The sequence below is a fragment of the Geotrypetes seraphini genome, chromosome 4 (genome assembly GCF_902459505.1).
Source record: "Geotrypetes seraphini chromosome 4, aGeoSer1.1, whole genome shotgun sequence".
Lineage (NCBI taxonomy): Eukaryota > Metazoa > Chordata > Amphibia > Gymnophiona > Dermophiidae > Geotrypetes > Geotrypetes seraphini.
The window spans coordinates 6800101-6823911 of record NC_047087.1 but is presented as its reverse complement, the minus strand read 5'-3'; the positions used below and the strand labels follow the sequence as shown (position 1 = coordinate 6823911).

Here is a 23811-nt window from a genome sequence, read left to right as displayed (position 1 = left end):
ACTGGACAGTTTCTGGCTCTGCCTCACAGCAATCAGAGAAGACAGTGTTATTCAGGATCCGGTTCAGAGCCTCCCCTGCCTGGATAATTTGTTTTAAATGTCAACCTCTTAATTTTGAGAATTGTATTAAAAGGTATTGTTTTATTTACCTGAAAAATTGTTTTGTATAAATTGGATTTGAAGTTTTATTGTAATATGCTTAGATAGAGTTACCATATGGCTCCAGAAAAAGGAGGAGCCATATGGTAACCCTATGCTTAGATGCATACAAACTTATGGCTTGTATAGGGCTATCAGCTATCTTACTTATAATTTTAATGCACCAATATATTCATTGTAACCCGTTCTGGGCTCTTTTGGGAGGACGGGCTAAAAAAAAATCAAATAAATAAATAAATAAATAAATCTTCACTGACACAATGCCTCCAAATATCACCCCTGGCCACTGCACTGAAAACCAGCTTTTGTGGGGGCTGAGTCAGCACTTCTAAGTGTGATATTCAATACATAACTGCCTTAAAGTAACAGACAAATTGGACTGCAAAAAACACTGTCCTACCTGTGTACAATCTTGTTAAAGCAGTTCAGGACTGAATATTACACTTAACAGCATCAGAGATAATTGGATGCAAAAACCCAGATATTAAGTGCCGGAGCCTGGCCAAACCCCCCCCCCCCAAAAGTGCCACCACCTGAATAATGAAATTTTAACACACAACGAATGAATCATAAACAGAACTCTGACCTTTTAGCCTACAAGATTTCAGTTCTGTTTTGCACCGGAGGATCTCCTCTTCTGAGTTCTCTGGTGCATGAAATCACGCTGTCAAGGTATCAGTTGAGAGCAAGGAGCTGGGATTGAGCCAGCTTTGCTTTAAGAGAGAAGCCGCTCTCGCCACACTAAGTAAACAGTGCTATTCCGTCTTTCTTGGATACAGATGTAATGTGTGTGGTGTGCTGACGTGTTCCTGCTGGTCTTTCAAAGTAGCTTTCATATTTCCACTTTGTTTGGCATGAAGGTGCTGCTTCTGGCCTGAAGTTTTCGATAATAACACAGCACGTCTGTACAGAGAAATCTGGTTATTAGAAAATATTTTAAAAAGGAGTTCTAAACTGCCTGGGCAGCTAAGATCACAGAAGAGGGTCACTTATGGACCCCGTGCACTATCCCCTGGATTCTGTGTAGGTAACCAAAAGTCACCGAATACTTAGAACCCCACAACATTCTTCACCCCTCACAATCAGGCTTCAGAAGCAACTACAGTACAGAAACACTACTAGTCTCTCTCCTAGACACAGCCAAACAACACCTAAGCTACTCGTACAACTCGATCTCATTTGACCTAGTAGATCATGACATCCTACTACAAACACTGGAGGCAATAGGAATCACAGGTAAAGTCTTCAATTGGTTTGAAGGATTCTTCCGCTCAAGAAGATACAGAGTAAAAGCAAACAATGAACAATCAGAATCCTGGAACAACCCTTGCGGAGTCCCCCAAGGCTCCCCACTGTCACCAACACTCTTCAACCTTTACTTAGCCACACTTGGCACATGCTTAGACAAACAAGGTGTAATGTCATACAGCTACGCAGACGATATCACCATCATCCTGCCTTTCGACCAAACCACCCCCAACACAACAAACTACACATTACACTAGAAACAGTGTCAAAATGGTTGAGAGCCCACAAATTAAAACTGAACCAAGACAAAACCACGAATTGCAAACTTACTAGGTGATAACAAGCACTTAATTGGCAGGAGTTAGGAGTTGTTCACATGTGCCTGAATTAGGGTTGCCAGATTTTCCTTTTGGAAAACCGGACCCCTAGCCCCGCCTCCAGATCTGCCTAGTTCCGCCCATCTCTGCCCTAATCCTGCCCCCCGCTGCCTGTTCTTGTCGGTCAGAGAGGAAGTCTGCGCATGTGCGGACGCTACATGATAATGTCAGGCGTGTGCACGTGTTCACGACATCATCATGCGTGGACTTCCTCCCTGCCTGACACGGCTTTTCAAAACCCGGACAAAGTGCCAGGTTTTGAAAAGCCGTCCAGGGAAATCCAGACATTGGGTAACCCTAGCCTGAATCTCATAGGCCCAGATTCTGTAGCTCTCCTAAAAGCGGCTGCCAATCGTATATCAATCACACGACGGCGCCGGGCACAGAATCACACCTCTGGTAAAGGTAGATGCCAGAAATTGAGGTCAGTTTTCCAGGCCTACATTTCTGGTGCCTACCTTTCATGTGAATTGCGCTTTAGGCCGCTAATATCACTTCCAGCGTTAGCCACACCCACAGTGGCATTTGTCGACCTAAAGCGCCTTTGGAGGTGCAATTCTGGCACTGATTTTTCAGTCAGCGGTGGGTGTCTTGAAACTCAGTTACAAATGTTGTTTAAACAGCCTTTTTTACTGAGGTTGGGTGCCCATTGGCGCCTGCAAATTCAGTGCCGGTTAGAGAATCCGGGTCATAGTGTGTCACTCCGAAGGGGGTGTGTCTTTGGGAGGGGCATTGTCAGGTCAGGAGCAATCGCAGGAAGTAGGTGCAATGTTACAGAATATCTGCCCATCAGTTGGGCAGAATCTGGAGAATCAAGTGGAGAAAGCTTCATCCAGGACTAGACAAATCATGGGCTGTATCCGTAGAAGTTTCGTCAACTGTAAGCCCGAGGTCATAATGCCGTTGTACAGATCCATGGTGAGACCCCCATCTGAAATACTGTGTACAATTCTGGAGGCTGCATTATCAAAAAGATGTGCGGAGAGTTGAGTCGGTTCAGCGAATGGCCACCAGGATGGTCTCAGGACTCAAGGATCTCCCGTATGAGGAACGACTGGGTAAGTTGCAGCTGTACTCGCTCGAGGAACGCAGAGAGAGGGGAGACATGATCAAGACGTTCAAATATGTCACGGGCCGTATCGAGGTGGAAGAGGATCTCTTTTTCCTTAAAGGACCCACGGCAACAAGAGGGCATCCGTTGAAAATCAGGGGTGGGAAATTTCATGGCGACACCAGAAAATATTTCTTCACTGAAAGGGTGGTTGACCGCTGGAATAATCTTCCACAACAGGTAAGTGAGGCCAGCAGCGTGCCAGATTTTAAGAAAAGATGGGATTGGCACGTGGGATCTCTTCATGGAGGTAGTTAGGGGGTGGGCCATTAGTGTGGGCAAACTAGATGGGCCGTGGCCCTTTTCTGCCGTCATGTTCTATGTTTCTATGAAGCTTGGCAATTCTTGTGCTGCTTATAGTGCGATTCCGGTCTCCCCACTACAACTCAGCTCTCTGTAGGCTCAAGCCATGTGGTGCCAGACGTTAGACTGGTATTGTGGTTTCAAGTCTCGTCAGACCTGGAATCATAAGACCAACCCAAAAGTCCAGCGCCACGCGGCTGAAACTCGCAGACATCAGTGTCACGATAGGGAAGTAGGAGTCCCACTATTTCTTCTGCAGTTGAAGCCAGGTGACAAGAAAGAGACAGGGTAAAGACTGGGGGAGGGGAGTACATGACAGAGGGACTGGGTGAAGGCTGAGGTTTACATGAGAGAAACTGGGAGGGTTATGAGAGAGAGGGAAGGCTGGGGAGGGGACAGGGCATCATCATATACAACTGTGCGTGTTTTTCCCTCCGTATGTCACAAAAAACAGAAACGAACCTGCTCGAAAGAGACTGGCTGGATTTTCGGGTGGTGATTCATGCATCGCCTCCTTTAACACAAAGGCTGATATACACAGTACTACAATGCAAACTATTTTCATTCATTCTTAAAGCTAATTGTAGTGGTCACCTAGGGTCAATGGCAGTGGTGAAATGAAGGAAAGTGATCAGACTACAGATCTCATTCATATTTATTATATTTGATTTCTATCTTGTCCTCCCCAGAGATCTCAGAGCGGGTTACACAGTAACATACATAGGCCCCCTTTTACTAAACCGCGCTAGTGTTTTTTAGCGCCAGGAGCCACATTAAATGCCCTCTATGAGCGTCAGGAGCAGCACGAAGCATTCAGCGCAGCTGCTGGCATGGTTTAGTAAAAGGGAGCCATAATAATTAACAAACAAGGCTTTACCCTGGAAGTTTTTGCACCAATCTATGAGAACCACAACCTTTCTCCTGATACAATTTTTTTTATTAAGGATGAAAACTATGGGCCTGATTCTATTGGAATGGACATAGTACATCAACTTCAAGTCAAGGACAATCAATTTCTTAAAAACATATAGAAAGAAATCATGCAAGCCTATCAGAGAGTCTCTAATCCTTTTGGTATTAGGCCTCATCTGACACATCCTGAGTTTCTCAGCACTTGTTACACTGAGTGTAGCATCCAGTTGTGCTTGACTGGGAATAATTGCTCTATTTCTTTTTTCTTGGCAGACCCCAAGCAGCAAGACCCACTGTTGGCATACACAGAACCACAGGTATGTCTTTTAAACCCATGTTTGCTTATGCTGCTTGCTGGGGGGGGGCGTGGAAATTATAGGAACACAGTAGATGTTGGCTGATCTGCCTGGCGGTTCCTGTCCATATTATCTAGCTAAGGGTATCTGCCACCTGTCCGTCTTCACCTTTCTCACTGTGGCCACCACCATTCCTCACTAGCAGGGCTAGATTAAAACCTCCTGGTGCCCTAAGCAGTGACAAATTTTGGTGCCCCCACTAACACACTGGACCTGAAAAATTAGAGGAATAAAAGGAAATGAATTAATCATAAAATAAATTTTATTACAAATAAATATTTATTTCCTGAGAGAACTATCATCACTAGAATTATACATATCATAATTTTAAAAACTTTCCCCCTCCTCTTTACTCTTACAAATTTTTAAATAATTTCATTACAATTAAGTTGCTGAACAATATCTATTTCCATGAACAATCAAGTCTTTTGTGGATCATTATTGTATGTCGAGGATTTTTTAGTCTCATTAGGGATGAAAATTAGCGTTCTGTTTTGCAGTTGTAGCCACTGAAGTTAATTGGGAAATATGAGAAACTCTAATCAATGGACCCTAGTGCATTGGACCCTGCTAGCCAAAGGCTGAACTCTGGCTCTGACTTTCGGCATGACTAGGAGTCTCCAACATCTGATATACTTCCATCGTCTTTTGAGTTCCATGAAAAGGAGCTCTTCACTCCACATCCAATACCTCTCTGCCTCTAAGAAAGAAATAGTACTCCTGAGAGAGCCACTGAGATGATGAGCATTTCAATTACAAGGGAGGGGCCATAGGAGTTGAGACTATACATTTCAAGAAATTGGTTGAAGTGGTTGGAGCCTTGTTCCTGAAACAATCTTGCGCGAGATGCTTTTCATTCCTATCGTGCACTTCTGTTTCCAGCAGACACATTCTCACACACTGGAGCTGGTGGGGTTCTTCCCATATGTTTTGGATAACTGGTGCCCCTTTTTTGCTAATGACCTAAGTATGTGCTTACCTTGCTTACTGGGTAATCCATCCCTGCTCACCAATTCCCCTTCGCTCCAGTCCTCCATTATCTTGGTGCTAAGGACTTCTCCAACCTCTCATCCAAGCCATCTTCCAGCTCTTGCTGTGAAACTGACCTCTTCCGCCTCCTCACTTGGGCCCTAGAATGTATCAAAACCTCGCTTCAGTTTCAGCACTCAGTAACCAACCAGAGAAGCCCAATTCAAAGCCCACTGCTGCTGCTTCTGATCTTGGGCAAGTCACTTAAATCTCCATTGTCTAAAGTACAACATAGATCAAAGACCTCCAGGGACAGAACAATATCTTCTGTACTTGAGGTCATAGGCAACAGAACACTTTTTTGTTTGGTGGGGCCCACAAGCTGTGTCCCAGACCTCGCCCCATAATAGTACAAGCCCCAGAGAAATAGAAACAAATGCATTTCTTCCTGAACAGTGCAAAATATAGACAGCAGATGTAATTTCTCAAAACTGACACCATTCAATCACTAAATTGAAAATAAAATCATTTCCTCTGCCTTTGCTTCCTGGTGATTTTGGTTTTCAAACCATCTTTCCCAATCTCTGGCTGCACTTCCTTCTGTCTGTGCTCTTAACTGTGTGTCCAGGGCCACCGTATCCATATGCTGGTTTTCTCTCCTTCACTTTCCAACTTTAGCATCAACTTTTAACATTCAACTTTCTTCTATTTTTCTGCTTTCTTCTCAAAATCTACTTTTCCATGCCTTCCATTCCCATCTATCCATGTGTATCATCTCCTCCCTCTTTCTTCTCCCCTCCTCCCATATATTCATAAGAAAATTTCTTCTTATCTCTTCTGTGTCGCACCCATTGCTGTGCACCATCTCCTCTCTCTGTCTCCCCTTCCCCTCCATCCCTATGTACTATCTCATCCCTCTCCCATGGTCAGACATCTCTGTCTTCCCCCTTCCCCCCTTATATGGTCTGGCATCTTTTTCCTTTCCTTCCGATAGCCTGGAATCTCTCTCCTTCCCTCCCTCTTCTCAAGGTCTAACATCTCTCTCCTCTCCTGTCTGCGGACTGGCATCTCTCTCTCCCCTTTCCATTCCAGTAGTCTGACATCTCTCCCTTCTTTGGGTCATCTCTCCTCCCTCCCAGTGTAATATTTCTCCCTCCTTCCTCTTCACTATTATCATGTCCAACAATTCTCCCCCTTTCAAGTTTATTAGGTTTTTATATACCGCCTATCAAGGTTATCTAAGCAGCTTTTTACATTCAGGCTCAAGCATTTTCCTTATCTGTCCCGGTGGGCTCACAATCTATCTAATGTACCTGGGGCTATGAAGGACTGAGTGACTTGCCCAGAGTCACAAGGAGCAGCGCGGGGTTTGAACCTACAACCCCCGGGTGCTGAGGCTGTAGATCCAATCACTGCGCCACACACTCCTTTCTTGCTTTCCCCATATACATCATCTCTCTTTCCCTCTCACTCCACATACCTATGTCCAACAATTCTCTGTTCCCTTTCCCTCCCCCACATGCAACATTTTTTTCTCTCCCTTCTCACTACTCCATCTGTGCAGCATCTCTCTTTTCCTCCTTTCCTCCCCTCCCCCTCGGTCTGTGCATTTGTCCTTCCCAACCCTCTCCCAGTATGTGCAGTATCTGTCTTCCCAACCCCCTGAGCATCTGTTCTCCCTGCCTTCCCAACTCCCTACCCCCTGCACCCAGCTCCCTTCCTTCCCTCCATCAGGCTCTGCACCCAGCCCCCTTTCCTCCCCCTCTGTCAGGCACTGCACCTAGCCCCCCTCATTCCCTCCCTCACCCCCTCCCCCGGGTCAGGCTCTGCACCCAGCCCCCTTCCAAACATAACATAAAAACAGATTTATAGACCACATAACCATAAGTTCAATGCGGTTAACAAAAAACTATGTTATGCTATGAAGATACAAATTATGTTATGAAAGAGCATGATGATCTAATTAATCAGAAATTTGGAAAAGAGAAAAGTTTTCAACAGTTTTCTAAAGTGTTCATAAGAGCTGGACTTGAATAACAATGGACGAAAATCTTTATCATAGTAAGCTGCTTGATATGAGAGTGTCAGGCTCTGCACCCAGCCCCCTTCTCTCCCTCCCCTATCAGGCTCTGCACCCAGCCCCCTTCTAACCCCCCCTGTCAGGCTCTAAACTCAACCCCCTTCCCCCCCCCATCAGGCTCTGCACCCAGCCCCCAGCCCTCCCCTCTCAGGCTCTGCACCCAGCTCTCTTCCCTCCCAACCCGCTCCAGAACAAACCAAAACCAAAATCCATAGAAAATCTGACAAATTGTTCGACAATGAACTTCTTCTACTAAAAAGTCAATGCAGACAATTAGAAAGAAAATGGAGAAAAACAGTCAAGATTCCATAAAAACAACATGGAGAAAACTGAACTGAGAATACAAACAAAAATCAAAAGAAAAATGAAAAACATACTACACAAAGCAAATAGGAGAAGAAACCAAAGACACACAAAAAACTATTCCAACTACTAAAAGAACTCACAGACACCAAGCAACTGACAAGCAACAATGCCCCCACACCCACAGCCACCATCTTAGCAACGTTCTTCAAAGACAAAATCGCAACCATAAGATCCACCTTCAATGGAACACCTATGCACCTAGACGAGATCACAACACCCTCCACAGAAGAAGAAGCAGTTGCAGCAGACAGAACATGGTCCCACTTCTCACCAATACTATGGTCAGACTTCAACAAACTCTATAACAAATATAGCAATGCAACTTGCGACCTCAACCACTGCCCCCCATACCTATTGAAAGCCTCCAGTGCCCTGATTATGCAGTTTGATATGAGTTCCGCCTTTGACTTAGTAGACCATGGGAAATTGCTACAATGCTTAGATGCAATTGGTATCAGAGGAGAGGTGTTAGACTGGTTCCGAGGCTTCCTTATATCCCGCACCTATCAAGTTCGTTTTGATTGCAATCTCTTGGACACCTGGAGTAACCCATCTGGCGTCTCACAGGGGTCACCACTATCCCCATTACTTTTCAATGTTTACATGTCAACATTACGTGCACAACTGTCCCAACTAGGAATAAAATTATTCAGTGATGCAGACAACTTTATGATCATCATCCCATTCGCCACCTCTCTCTCATAAGTTACTCCCACGGCAACAGAAGCACTAAACTCGATGGAACAATGGATGACTGAATTTAGACTAAAGCTCAATTCAGAAAAAAACAAAATTCTTCATAGCTTTGCCACACCCACTAGATACTACAACTCCACTATGCATCAAAAATCTTAGTTACCCCGTTCAACCCATTCTTTTTTTTTTTTTTTTAATTATTTATTTATTCAATTTAATTAATACAAACAAGCAATAAACATACTTGTACACAGATTACAAAGAATATTATAAGAAAAATCTATAACCCCAAATCCACTTAATACAGTGTTTTTGGTTACTCAATAATAATTCAAATTATTTAGTCCACAACTTTTGGAGAGAGACTTAAGAAAAAATAAAAATAAGAAATAAGACAAATCTTATCCAACTTAGAAAGCGGCATTTTTCTGCGGTGCTACAGCCATTCATGGCAGGTTACTCATTTTCAGTTACAGGCACTACTTGCTCTTTAGATTCTATAAATCCTATCAATTGTTTAGGCTCAAAAAATAAGTAATTCTTATTCTGATGTGAAACAAAACATTTTACAGGAAATTTCAACATAAAATTTGCTCCCAAGGCTAGGACTCTTGGCCGTAATGCCAAGAATTCCTTCCTACGCCTCTGAGATCTCAATGACATATCAGGAAATATTCGAACATTAGAGCCTAAAAATTGATCATTAATATGACGAAAAAACAAGCATAGTATATTTCTCTATCACTTTCTAAAGCAAGAGTTATTAACAGGGTTTTCCTTTCCGTTATAACCTCTAAAGAGTTCTCCAGAAACGTTGTTAAGTTCATATTGTCATTATTTGTCCCTTGAATCTCATTAGGAGTGGAAACTTCCACAGGTTTCTTTACTTGAAGATAATTAGCTCTAACAATTGGTGGCAAACTTTCTGTAGGAATTAGCAAAATTTCCTTAAAATACTTTCTTGCCATCTCCATTGGTGAAATTAAGGGACATTTAGGAAAATTTAGGAGTCTCAGATTATTTTTCCTTAGTTGGTTCTCAAAACTTTCCATTTTCCTGGCAGTAAATGATCTTTCTTTTACCAATTCCAAATCCAAAGTTTTCATTTCGGATATTCTTGACTCCTCCTTAATTTCTCACTTAAATCTTTAAGGACCAAGCCCTGTTGCTCCACTTTAGAGTGAATAGTCCCATAATCAATTTTTAAAGTGGAAAAGGACAATTTGAGGTTAGCGTCCATAACTGATATGGCCTGCCATAAAGCCTCCATATTTATTTCCTTAGGCTTCTCCAACACCCCAAAGTTGATATTGCTTCCTCCCGAAGCTCCTCTCACCTCCTCTGCATTGTGGGAAAACTGCTGCTGTTCTCTGGCTTCTTCATCTCCCGATAGAATTGGAGCTGGCTGTCCTCCTTCTCTGGGGATCGATGTGCCTTCCGGGGTCATCGTTACCTCAGGAACTCCCGACTCTGCACTGCTTCCGGGTTGTGGTGGTGGCTGCCTCTGCTCCAGGCTCAACGACGCCCGAATGTGCTGGCTGAGTTCGCATGACGTATTCGGGCTTACCCCTGAAGTAGCCCCCGAAGATTCACTCGAGCGGGCTAACGCTCCCTCGATTGTAGTTTGCACCAGACGCGGTGCCGCTATCGCCGCCGGAGGATTGCTGCGAAAGGCTCCTTTCCTCTTCCCCATATTGAGGTAAGAGGGTTGCTAAATCGTTCAGCAAACGCCTGCCGACTGCAAGAGAGGGAGCCTCCTACTCAGGCGTCCGCTCTCATCGCCATCTTGTTTCTCTCCCCCCGTTCAACCCATTCTGGTTAGGCCCTGGTCCAGCGTAATGCTGGACCAGGGCCTAACCATGAAAGACCAGGTAGACTCTTTGGTCAAAAAAGTTTTTTTTACTCTCTGGAAGCTTCGGTCCATTTGAGCATATTTTGACGCACCATCATTTACAATCCTGGTACAATCCCTCATATTGAACCAACTGGATTACTGCAATATCGCCTATCTGGCAATTTCCCAGAAGAATATGCGGCAATTACAACTGGTGCAGAATGCAGCAGTCAGGCTGATCTTCGGGTTGATGAAGTTCGATCACATAACTCACTCCTACCGACTCCTGCATTGGCTGCCAATGGAGGCACATGTGAGGTTTAAGTTTGGCTGCTTTTGCTTCTAGGTTCTATTCGGTCTAGCCCCCAAATAAATAACTGACCTATTCTCCTTTTCAACCAATAGACATAAAAGAAGCTCAAACTTGAATTTTGTTACAGGATGTAAATTCAAAATCCATCACCAACATCTTCTCTCTTATCAAACAGCATTATGTGGCAATGATCTGAAACAACTACTTACGCTTGCCAATACATATAGGGAATTTAGGAGACAACTGAAAACATATCTGTTCCTAAAGTACATAGGAAACTAATTCGCACAATCTCTCTCTCAATACCAGATCTCTAGAACTGCTAAACAATAGATATTAACTATGTCAATTTTACTCAATTTGTTATAATCATTGTAAACCGCATAGAACTTCACGGTCCTGCGGTATATAAACCGTTATTATTATTATTTCGCATCCGACTCTTGCAATGGTTACAAACCCTACTAACTGACGGCCTTTTCCCACAAGATCTCAGCGAAATCATCATCACACCAATCCTGAAAGACCCCAAAGGAGAAACAGACCAACCATCCAACTACAGATCAATAGCCTCAATACCACTTTATGTCAAGCTAATGGAAGGCCTCATAGCCAAAGTCCTAAACTCATACCTAGAGAACCACAACCTACTCCACCCAACACAATCAGGCTTCAGAAGCAACCACATAGAAACATAGAACATAGAAATAGACGGCAGATAAGGGCCCACGGCCCATCTAGTGTGCCCACCTTAATGTCCCTCCCCTACCTTTGCCCTGTGAATAGATCCCATGTGCCGATCCCATTTGGCCTTAAAATCAGGCACGCTGCTGGCCTCAATCACCTGTAGTGGAAGACTATTCCAGCGATCAACCACTCTTTCAGTGAAAAAGAATTTCCTGGTGTCACCTCGCAGTTTCCCGCCCCTGATTTTCCACGGATGCCCTCTTGTTGCCGTGGGACCCTTGAAAAAGAAGATATCTTCCTCCGCCTCGATGCGGCCCGTAAGATACTTGAACGTCTCGATCATGTCCCCCCTCTCTCTGCGCTCCTCGAGCGAGTATAGCTGTAATTTGTCAAGCCGTTTTTCGTATGGTAGATCCTTGAGTCCCGAGACCATCCGGGTGGCCATTCTTTGCACCGACTCCAGTCTCAGCACATCCTTGCGATAATGCGGCCTCCAGAATTGCACACAGTATTCCAGGTGGGGCCTCACCATGGATCTATACAATGGCATAATGACTTCCGCCTTACGACTGACGAAACCCCTTCGTATGCAGCCCATGATTTGTCTTGCCTTGGACGAAGCCTGCTCCACTTGATTGGCAGACTTCATGTCCTCACTGACGATTACCCCCAAGTCTCGTTCTGCTACCGTTTTTGCTAGGATCTCGCCATTAAGGGTATAAGACTTGCATGGATTCTGGCTGCCCAGGTGCATAACTTTGCATTTTTTGGCATTGAAGTTGAGTTGCCATGTCCTAGACCATCGCTCCAGTAGGAGTAGGTCGTGCATCATGTTGTCGGGCACTGAATCTTTGTCTGTTGTGCATTTGCCCACTACATTACTCAGTTTGGCGTCATCGGCGAATAATGTTATTTTACCTCGAAGCCCTTCTGCCAAGTCTCTTATAAAGATGTTGAATAGGATTGGGCCCAAGACTGAGCCCTGTGGTACTCCACTAATCACCTCCGTCATTTCGGAGGGGGTGCCATTCACCACCACCCTTTGGAGCCTACCTCCAAGCCAGCTCCCAACCCATTTCGTCAATGTGTTACCTAATCCTATAGAACTCATCTTGCTCAGTAACCTGCGGTGTGGTACGCTATCGAATGCTTTGCTAAAGTCCAGCTACACAATGTCCAGGGACTCCCCAATATCCAGCTTCCCCGTTACCCAGTCAAAGAAGCTGATCAGGTTGGATTGGCAGGATCTCCTCTTAGTAAATCCATGTTGTCGGGGATCCCGTAGATTCTCCTCATCCAGGATCTTATCTAATTGGTGTTTGATTATAGTTTCCATTAGTTTGCTCACTATCGATGTTAGACTCACTGGTCTGTAGTTTGCTGTCTCCATCTTTGAGCCTTTCTTGTGGAGTGGAATGACGTTAGCCGTCCTCCAGTCCAACGGGACGCTGCCTGTACTAAGGGAGAGGTTGAAGAGCGCGGACAGTGGCTCCGCCAAGACATCACTCAGCTCCCTAAGCACCCTGGGGTGCAGGTTGTCCGGACCCATTGCTTTGTTAACCTTGAGCTTTGACAGCTCACCGTAGACACTGCTGGGCGTAAACTCAAAGTTACTAAACGGGTCAACTGAGCCAACCCTTGTCTGTAGCTGAGGGCCGAGCCCTGGCGCTTCTCGGGTGAAGACTGAGCAGAAGTATTCATTTAATAGTTGGGCTTTTTCCGAATCCTTTTCCACATAGTCTCCATCTGGTTTCCTAAGACGTACAATCCCGCCTGAGTTTTTTCTTCTATCACTGATATACCTGAAGAAGGATTTATCTCCCTTCTGGATGTTCTTTGCTTGAGACTCCTCCATGAGGAATTTAGCCTCCCTGACTGCTGTTTTGACGGCTTTTGATTTGGCCAGGTAGTCTGCTCTAGAGTCCTGCTTCCCTGATTGTTTGTAAGAGATGAATGCTTTTTTCTTCTCCTTGATCAGGTCTGAGATCTCCGCAGTAAACCACTGTGGCTTCTTGTTCCTTCGCCGTTTACTTACTGATTTTACATAGTGGTAAAACCACAGCACTGAGACCCTACTTGGCTCACTCATGGACACCGCCAGACAACACCTCAGCACAGGCAAAAAAATGCTAATTATCCAACTAGATCTCTCAGCACCCTTTGACCTGGTAGACCATAACATCCGTCTACAGATACTGGACTCAATAGGAATCGGTGGTAAGGTACTATCATGGTTTAAAGGATTCCTACAATCCAGAACATACAGAGTTAAAACAAAGAAAAATCTGAGCCATGGTCTAACCCCTGCAGAGTACCCCAAGGATCACATCTTTCTCCCACACTCTCCAACCTATACATTGCCTCCCTCAGCTCCTACCTAGACAAACAAGGTCTAACTTCCTACAGCTATGCAGATGACATCACCATTCTCCTTCTGTTCGATCAACCAGCATCATCCATGACAGACAAAATACACAAAACACTTGAAACAATAGCAACTTGGATGAAAGACCACAAACTAAAACTAAATCTGGACAAAATAAACTTCATCCTACTCGAAAATAACAAAACCCCAACCATAACAAGCCTTGTCATAAACTCTACAACATACCACATCTAACCCACTTTAAAACTCCTGGGAGTGCTAATAGACAGAGGCTATACAATGCAGCCACAAATCAACAATACAATAAAAAAAATCATTCGCAGTCATGAGAAACCCGAGGCAAATCAGAAAATTCTTCGACAGAAAACAATTCCAACTCTTGGTACAATCCTTAATCCTAGGTCTAATAGACTACTGCAACATATTATATCTCCCATGCACAGCAACCATGATAAAACAATACAAACAATACAAAACACAGCCCTAAGACTGGTCTACTCACTGAAGAAATATGACCACATCACAGAGGCATACCACGACTCACATTGGCTCCCAATACAAGCGAGAATACACTTCAAATTTGACTGCCTGCTATTTAAAGGAATAAACGGAGACAGCCCAGCCTATTGGAACAACCAACTAGTTCAATCCACCTCAACCAGACATAGGAGAACCCACACACCCTCCAACCAAAAACGTCAAAAGAAAAAAAAAACTGTACGACAACCTCCTAGCCACTCAAGCCGCAAAACTCGACCCACAACTCTACAACCTATTGACCACGACCACAAACTACAAAACCTTCAAAAAAGAAATAAAAACCCTTCTATTCAAAAAACACATAAAATCGAACTAACACCTGCATCACCTGCAACTACTACACATGAACTTCTAATATCTATTGGGGTGGGTCAGTAGAGTGGGCAGACTTGATGGGCTGTAGCCCTTTTCTGCCGTCACCTTTCTATGTTTCTATGTTCTATGTTTATCATGACAACTCAGATGTAATCCTTAACAACTCAAAGAAATGTACAAACTACTCCCTAAATACTTCTAATCTTTGGACAAACCATTTGCAATCCGCCTTGAACTGCAAGGTAATGGCAGAATAGAAATCCCTAATGTAATGTAATGTAATGTATTTCTCCATAGTATAATCTTTTGTTAACCGCATTGAACTAATGGTTATGCGGTCTAGAAATCTGCTATTATGTTATGTTATGGAGGAGCAGGAGGGACCGAGCACCCCTCCTGCTCCCAACGATTATAAAGGTACGGGGAGGGGGTGGGCCCGGCCAGCTGGCCTAGCTTAAGCTACAGGGAGGGAGGTGGGCCGGGCCAAGAGGGGTTTGAGATGGCAGGAGGGAGTTAGCATCCCTCCTGCCTTTTGTTATTTGACGGGGCATCGGCACAGGGGGGAGGGCATTTTTTAGGGGTTTGGGGGAGGGAGGAGGTACTTCGGGGGGGGAGCTTTTTTATTTTTATTTTTTTAACCGAGCAGTTATTTTGCGTGTGTAATACATGCAAAATATCTGCCTGATTAAAAAAAATATATATATTAAAAAAGCCAGCAGAAGCCCTGCCAGAAGTGATAAGAGGCTGCTTCTCCTGTCACTACTGTCAGGGTCTGCGCATGCTCAAGGATGGCTCTCTAGCGATCCGTGCCGTGGGTGGGGGGAGGGGGGGCGTGTCAACGATCGTCCCCATTTGCATGCAGGCCTTTTGCATGCAATCGGGAACGGGGGTTAGTGAATCTAATCCCTAAGTTAGGTGCCCCTTAGAGAATCTGGCTTGAAAAAGAAAGACTTGTGTGGTTAAAGATAAGTACATATCTCTTCTGAATACTGCCTCCAGATTGCCTCCCTCTGTGGCAAGGACAAGGGCTTCTCCTGTCTCTCACAACTAGTATCAAATGCAAACAGGGAGCTCTGGTCAGCAGAGACAGCAAAGCTCCATGGCAGGATCAGTTTTGGCCATGACACTGAAGGGCTGCAGGTGGTCTTGTAATGCCAGTTTTTTAAAAGGCTTCCTAAGGTGATCTGGGAAATTTATAGACCTGTGAGCCTGATACTGCTACTGGGTAAAATAGTTAAAAGATGCATTAAAAACAAAATTACTGACCATGTAGATAGACAAGGCTTAATGGGAATGGGTCAGCATGGATGCAGCAAAGATAGTCTTCCCTTAAACTAATTAGATTTTTTTTAGGATAATGATGAGTTGGTCAATATTGTGTATTCATAAAACTGATATCCTTTAGTTACAAGGTATAAAATATCATAACATCACTCTTAATTTCTCCATCTCCTCTTCTTTTCACTCTTATTACCCCTCGTTGCTGCTTTTTCCTCCTTCCTCTTTCACTTTCCTGTCTTTCCATCCTCCTCTTTCTCTTGATCTTTCCTGCCTTATTCTCTTTTCTCTCCTATGTTGTTCCTTTCACTTTCTTGACTTCCCTTTCTCTCCTCTACCCTTGCCCCATCTCCTTCTTTCTGTTGCCTCTTTTCTGTGTCTCTGCCTCACTCTGCAGATGGTACAAAGTCTGGGATTTGCCATCTATCGGGCACTGGACTGGGGCCTGGATGACAGTGAGGAGCGGGAGCTGAGTCCCCAGCTGGAGCAACTCATTGACCTCATGGTAAACAGCAGCTCAGAAGGCAGCAACTGGGGCACCGTAGATGAGGGCTATGAGGGCCAGGAGGAAGAAGAAGAGGTGGATGGGATCCCCAGAGTCATGCACACCTTTGAACATGTGCTAAAGGTCTGTGCTGCACGGCTGACAGACCCCAGAGAGGCCCAGGCGCACTACCAGGCTGTCTGCAGGGCACTGTTTGTGGAGACCATGGAGCTGAAAGCCTTCCTCATGAAAGTCCAAGAAGCGAAAGAGGTGAGTGAGCTGGGGGTGGGCTTGTGCTATTAGTTTATCTGAAAATGGATGCAGAGGACAGAGAACTTTGCCAAAGCACAAAGCTGCTGCCAAAGATACACCGGAGCAATGAAAAAAATAAAGAATAGATCAAAATGCGCTGTAGGTAGCCCAGAATTTGATAGTTTGAACTTTGTTTCGATTAAGAAAGTGCGATCCAGGTGACAGAATGCTACATATCGCTGTATTGGTTGAAATTAGAATATCGAATCCTTTATAAATTGTTAGTCGTGCTGCATCTTAGTTTTCAACTCGACAGAAAAAGAGGCATCTTCCTTTGCCCAGCACAGCGAGAAGCAAAACAAAAGAACACAAGGGATTTTATGGGAAGTCCCAACTAGGATCCTGGTTTCAGCAGACCAAACTGATAACAGGATATTACAGTGGTATTTCTATTTCGGGTAGTCTTGAAAAAGACCTTTAGGAATGTACTGACAGCCAAACTTCTAAAGGAACTTGCCAAAGAACTCATAGTGAGAACTAGATACCACTGTGATATCCTGTTATCAGTTTACTATGTCCCCGGAGGAAAGGCATGTTCTGCCGAAACCAAAACAATTGCTGCTAGCTGTGTCTAGAGCTAGTGTGTTTTTGGGTGTGGGTCCTCAGGAATGGAATAAGCTCCCAGGCTATTTACGAGAGCAAACAAATTTCAGTAGTTTCAAGAAATTGCTGAAAAAACATCTTTTCTGTAAGATGAAATATGGGACTTGAATTACACTTTTTAGTGGTGAGTCGCTGGTAGCCTCTTTCTAATTTTGTGAGGCTTTGCATTGTTGTTGTTATGTTTTATGATGATTGATTTGTTGTAATGTATGTGATTTTGCTTGCGTTTGTACTTTATCGTGACCCGCCTTGGGAAATAACTATTAGAAACTAGCAGGCAGTCTCTGAACTAGGGCAGGAGTGAGGTACATCAGCAGTGCTCTGTGCGTGATTAGAGCGCAGAATGAGAGAGAGTGGCAAAGTTGCATGTGTAGCTTAGGGAGAAGGAGTGATGCAGGCTGAGATGGGGGGGGGTAGTTCAGTGCTGGAATAGCAGTGGGGGTGTATGGCAGGACACAGGTGTGTTTCTAGAGCTCTCTGTGCTTGATGGTGGGGGGAGGCTTCTCAATATTGGAATAGCAAGGGCTGATGCATGTGCAGAGCTCTTTAGGATGGGGGGAAGGCAAGGCAGGAGAAAGGCGCATTTGCAGAGCTCAGTGCTGGAATTATAGGAAGGGAGTGTGAAGGTTTCTTTTACTGTTACAGATGCTGATGAAGCTGAGAGTGGATGAAGAGACCTCGAGTGACAGGTCAATAGCAGATCTGGGCAACCTGCGAAACACAGACTGGGTGAGATGAAGCTGCTTCTCTTGGGAATTTCATAATACGCAGCAGAAATGGAGGCTGGAAGTCCTCAGTCTGTCTGTACTGAAGCCTCTAATTCATCCCTTCTGACTCGGGAAAATCTGAAGATGGTTTTCCTCTGGAAACATTAAAAAAAAAATTTATATTTCGCATATCCTACAATTCTATATGAATTACAAATTATTCAGGTACTCAGGCATTTTTTCCCTAACTGTCCTGGCGGGCTCCCACTCTATCTAATGCACCTGGGGCAATGGGGAATGACTTGCCTGGGGTCACAGTGGAGTTTGAACCCACAACCTCAGGGTACCAAGGCTGTAGCTCTAACCACTGACAGCACATTAAGCCAGCCTGAAGAGGCAGGTTAGTAGATGGTTATGCCAGTCCAGAGAAAGAAAGAGAAGTTCCAGCCTTTGAGAAGGAACACCTATATGCATCGAGAGGGTGAACACAGGCAGAAATGTGTGTGCTCTGAAAGAGAAGGTGTACCTGTGGGGGTGAAGTTTGGGGGAACAGATGGGTGCATATGCCCAGCCCAGCTCTATTTTGCCAACCTGTGAAATTGCTACTGTTTTCTGGTGTTTTAGGCTCGACTCTGGGTGCAGCTGATGAGAGATCTTCGCCAAGGAGTGAAACTAAAGAAAGTTCAAGAAAAACAGTTTAACCCTCTGCCTACAGAGTACCAGCTGACACCCTTTGAGATGCTAATGCAAGACATAAGGGCACGGAACTACAAGCTGCGAAAAGTTATGGTGAATAGTAATTCTGTGCTGGACTGGAAATGGCCTTCCATGTTTAGAACTATGGTTAATGCAGGAGCAGTCAGTTGGGTGTTCAGCTGATGATGTCACCACAATGATGTCACAGTGTTCGATTCCACAGATGACATCACCAGTAGCATACACCTCATTATTACATTCAAACTTTAGGGGTGTGCAGCTCGAAAATGCCAAGTTTCCAAGTTTCCAAGTTTATTAAATAGTTTGATTAATCGCCATATCAGAATTCAAGGCGATGTACAAAATAAAACATGTAGTTATAAAACATAGGTAAAATATTATATAAATAAATACTGTTACAAACACACATCACAATGTTAAAATAAACATAGATTATTGGACATTATTTAGAAACAAAAGGGATGTTCATTAAAGGTTACAATGCATATTAAAAAAAAGGTAATAACATGCCTGTTTCATGTTATTTCCTGTGTCATTTCCAGATGTGTTTATGTTTTCATTCTGTCATCATGGGAGCAATGCTAAGATGACACAAGAAAAAAGCATAACATTTTGATTTTTTTTTCTGCCTGTTTTCATTTTCCAAGAATTCAAAACAATGTGGCATTTATTGGTGACATTTCCTAGGTTTCTCTGAGCATCTCCATCAAACAATTCATAGTAGATGACAGCAGAAGACCAATAAGTGCATCCAGTCTGCTCAATGATTTCTCTCATTTTTCTGCACAAAAGCATAGCTGCTTGTGGGCTTTTGCTCTTTTGCCAAGTTGGTTTTGTCTTCTTCCCCAGCTCTGTGCCATACTCAGTAAATGAGTACACCGAGTTGCACTTGATCGAGATTGTACATTAGACTTTGTACACGATGCAGGCAGACTTTATTATGACAAGTGAATCTTAAATTAAAAACCTTTTACCAGGCAAGGGACCCAACACGGTCCGTGTTTCGGACAACCTTCATCAGGGGTCCATTTTGATAAAAGGAAAAAATATCAAAAGAAAAGCCTTGGACAAATAGCGATAGGTGACCAAAGGCGGTCTTTTCAGCGTGTCACCTATCGCTATTTGTCCAAGGCTTTTCTTTTGATATTTTTTCCTTTTATCAAAATGGACCCCTGATGAAGGTTGTCCGAAACACGGACCGTGTTGGGTCCCTTGCCTGGTAAAAGGTTTTTAATTTAAGATTCACTTGTCATAATAAAGTCTGCCTGCATCGTGTACAAAGTCTGCAGTCTTTGGTTGGTTTGTTCTGGACTGTTTTTTACTGCAGACAGTTGGACCCTTGGTTTTTTTCCTTTGTTTTCTTTTTTTCCCCTTTTTTTCCTTTGTTTTGGTTTGTTGCTCGAGATTGTACATTAGTCACTTCTGTAAATCCCTTCATGGAAGAAGCTTCTTTAGTTACTGTAAAGGCGGAATCTAGCGCATAGAATACATAAGAAGTTGCCTCCGCTGGGTCAGACCAGGGGTCCATCGCGCCCATCAGGACCTTTCAATACCCTTTCATACTCCTATCTCTGCCTCTATCTATACCCCTCAATCCCCGTAGAACAGAACAACATCCCAATCACCCATTTCCTAATCGTACGGTTTCTCATATATAACAAACGGGAATCTGGTCCTCCAAATGTCAGACCCCACTGAGTCAGATACTCTATAAGCCAACAGCAGTGAGCGTTTCATTGACTGCTGCCAGCTTTGTTCTCAGATATTCATTTCCGGGCTCTGGCACTGAATATCCGAGCAGGGTAAGTGCAATTTTTTTGCACTTAATTGGCTACGATGAACTGTGTTTTATGTGGTTCGATCTGTGCAGTTGTCTTAGCAGTTTAAGGACTCAATATTGACTAGCAGCCGGAGTCCCCAGCTGTTCCTTTCACTTTCTTGACTTCCCTTTCTCTCCTCTACCCTTGCCCCATCTCCTTCTTTCTGTTGCCTCTTTCCATGATTCATGTTTCTGTCCCCTCTTTTCTGTGTCTCTGCCTCACTCTGCAGATGGTACAAAGTCTGGGATTTGCCATCTAAGCTCTAAGCAGCATTTTTGGTTTGCACTATCTGCCTAAATGCCACAGAATATGCCCAGGAGCCGTTGTTGGCTATTTACATCCCCAAGGTGTTCTCTGAGAAAAGCCTCAATAAATCGTTTAGGCCCAGATTCTCTATAGGTGCCAATATTGGTGGCCAATCACGCAACGTCACCCTATAGAGAATCACGCCTCTGTGAAAGATCGGCACCAGAAATGTAGGCCAGGGTTTTCTGGGCCTTCATTTCCAGCGTCTATGTTTCTATGAATCACGCCTACATAGGCCTGATTCTGACCCATATTATTTAGGTGCTGGTAGGCACTTTAACAGGGCCTAAATATAGGCACCATTTCTGGAATTTTCCCCTTAGATGTAGAGAGCTCAGGCCTCAATAGATCAGTGAGTCTATGAAGTGCCAGCTGCCTCTGTCACTTTTCACTACATTTTGCAAAACCAGTGAGGCTGCTGAATGTTCATCTGGCCTTCTAGGTCCCTGTGGTCTTGCCGGATGGTTTCCACTGACCCAGCTGGTTCAAAGCCATTTCCTCTACCACATATGGTGCAATCACAGCCTGCCTGCTTTCTCTGTTCTTAGCTTTCGGCTTATTGACTTGCTGGGCAGTACCAGCCATGGTCAATGTTTAGCAGGGTGCCTGAGCTTTGTTCTGTAACAACATGTGACTTTTGCAGAGGATTTACAAAGAGAGCGTCCATTGAATACATTATGTTTACATTTATAAAAATTCGATATCCCGCACAGAACCTCAAAAGTACTTGATGTCATCCTAGACTCCACTCCCACCTATTCATCCCAAATATCCAATCTCAGAAAGAAAACCTACTACAGCATGAAAAAACTGAGACTGATCAGGACCTTCTTCTATGAGCAACACTTTTCCATCATGGTGCGTTTAAACACTCATCCTCTCGCAGCTGGACTACTGCAATTCACTATACGGAAGCCTAAGTTCCACTCAACTACACAAACTGCAGCTAAAATATAACATTAAAATCAGGTTGATTTTCCACTTAAGAAAATACGACACAATATCTGACTACTTCCGTAAGCTGTACTGGTTACTGATAGTGCCAAGAATCTACTTCAAATCATCCTACATCCTGCACCAGCTACGACACCCCAACTCAGTGGAGACGATAACTCTGAACTTCAATTCTCATCTACTAGAATCTTCAACACCCCCAAACTCTTCCTCCCCTTAGCAAAGGGGGTCAAATACAAACGTATATTCAACTCATTATTCACAACATTATTGCAACAAACAACTGGAACAACCTCCCCATGGACATAGGATTGGAAATAAACTACTTGAACTATAGAAAAAAAAAACTAAAAACATTCCTCTACAGCAACTACCTTGGTACAGGATTACCCTTTAGTCTACCCAGGAGTTATCCAGTCTCTGATTGTTGCAATCCTGCCTCCATTAACATCCTTGCTAGCTCCTCACTTGCCTTGCCCCTCTTACTTTGTGAAATGCTTTAACGGCTTCTTCTGTAAGTTTCCCATGTTGTATGGGCTCTTGTCTAATGGTACATCACTTGTAGCACAGAGCGATCCACAATTTTCAGATTAGATTAGATTCTTTGCAGGCTATTGCAGAAGGAATTCCAAGTATCTCTCGCCCTCTCCGGAAGGAAGCATTTTCTCCTCCTTCCAGCTTCATGACCCCTTGTGCTTGAAATTATCTTGCTATGATTAAACCTGATCCAAAGTTTCAATGTTGCTGTCAAATGCCACATTTCCTTTTTTTTGTCTCCAATGTGAGTTTTGTGTTTCTTAAGCTCCTTTGTAGGGTATGTGTTACATCTGTAGGCAGTGGAATGGGGTGGGCCGCAGCCCCACATATATTTTTCTACCTCCACAGGGGAAAATTGGCAGATAGGAAGCATGAGGGAGGGTCAGAGACTGATTTGTTTGGCTCCTTCAACCCAAAAGGTGTTCCACTGCCACTGGTTGTCTCCACTGATGACTTTTTACACTGTGCAGAATAGAAATGTTTGAATCAAACGTTCATTACCAGTGGTGCCACTTTGCTGGGCTTCCTTATTAACAGCTATTAATGACATCATTACCATTGGTGACATCATCAGGGTGGTTCTGCCTTTACTGGATATGGCACTCTAACATTCTCTTCCATCCCTCCTTCTCAGGTGGATGGTGATATCCCCCCTAAGGTGAAGAAGGATGCTCATCAGGTCATTTTGGATTTCATAAGGTCACGACCTCCATTGAAACCGGTATGCTGCTTGGACTTCTTTGAAGGCTTCTAATCTAAGTCTCATTTTATAACTTGTGATAATGCATCCAGGCACATTGGTAAATAGGCCCCAGTGACAGCGATGGGGCTTGTGTTAAGAGATTAACGTGCAGTGATGCGTCTGAAGCATTAATGCATGATTTCACCTGACACACAGCGCGATGATGTGACTTTCCAAGGTCACCGGGTGTGTCGGTGTGATCTGAACCCTGGTGCAAAGTAACCAGTATTTGTGTACCTGGGAAGAAGAAAGGGGGCGTAGACGAGGGGGGGGGAGGCGCCACTGCTTCTGAGCAAGCACCAGACACAGTTCCTCCCCCCAATTTTCCCAGGGCTATTCCGCACGAATTTAATTTGCATGCTATTCATGCTGTTCATCACCTGATAAAGAAAGGTTGCACCCACCACAGTATTTTTTACCGTGATATCAGAGCATTGTGCATCGGTGTCACTGTCCTTAGTGGGCTCACAATCGAAGTACACAGACTGACACAGGGGTTCCTACCCCGGTTTCAATGCTTTCTCTTCCTCCCTCTGCATGGTGGAAGGTGTCGGAGAGGACTCTGAAACCGATGGCTCTGAAGCAAAGCAGCTTGCATGAAAAGATTCTGGAGGAAATTAGACAAGAACGGAAGCTTCGGCCTGTAGAGAAGACACAAAGAGGCCAGAGAGGTAATTACACAATAAGCACACGTGGCTC

General features: G+C 44.1%; 1 protein-coding gene across 3 annotated transcripts in view; it reads left to right on the top strand.

The window, feature by feature from the left end:
- SPIRE2 (spire type actin nucleation factor 2) overlaps positions 1–23811 on the top strand; it is a 65848-nt gene that overhangs the window by 19435 nt on the left and 22602 nt on the right. For 2 of the 3 annotated variants that reach the window (XM_033941244.1, XM_033941241.1), the window contains exons 2-7: positions 4384–4427; positions 16328–16684; positions 17975–18058; positions 18661–18825; positions 23005–23091; positions 23660–23783. In XM_033941244.1, coding sequence (XP_033797135.1) covers positions 4384–4427; positions 16328–16684; positions 17975–18058; positions 18661–18825; positions 23005–23091; positions 23660–23783 — 861 coding nt within the window. The remainder of the gene's footprint in view (positions 1–4383; positions 4428–16327; positions 16685–17974; positions 18059–18660; positions 18826–23004; positions 23092–23659; positions 23784–23811) is intronic. The other variant, XM_033941243.1, reaches the window with a different exon arrangement.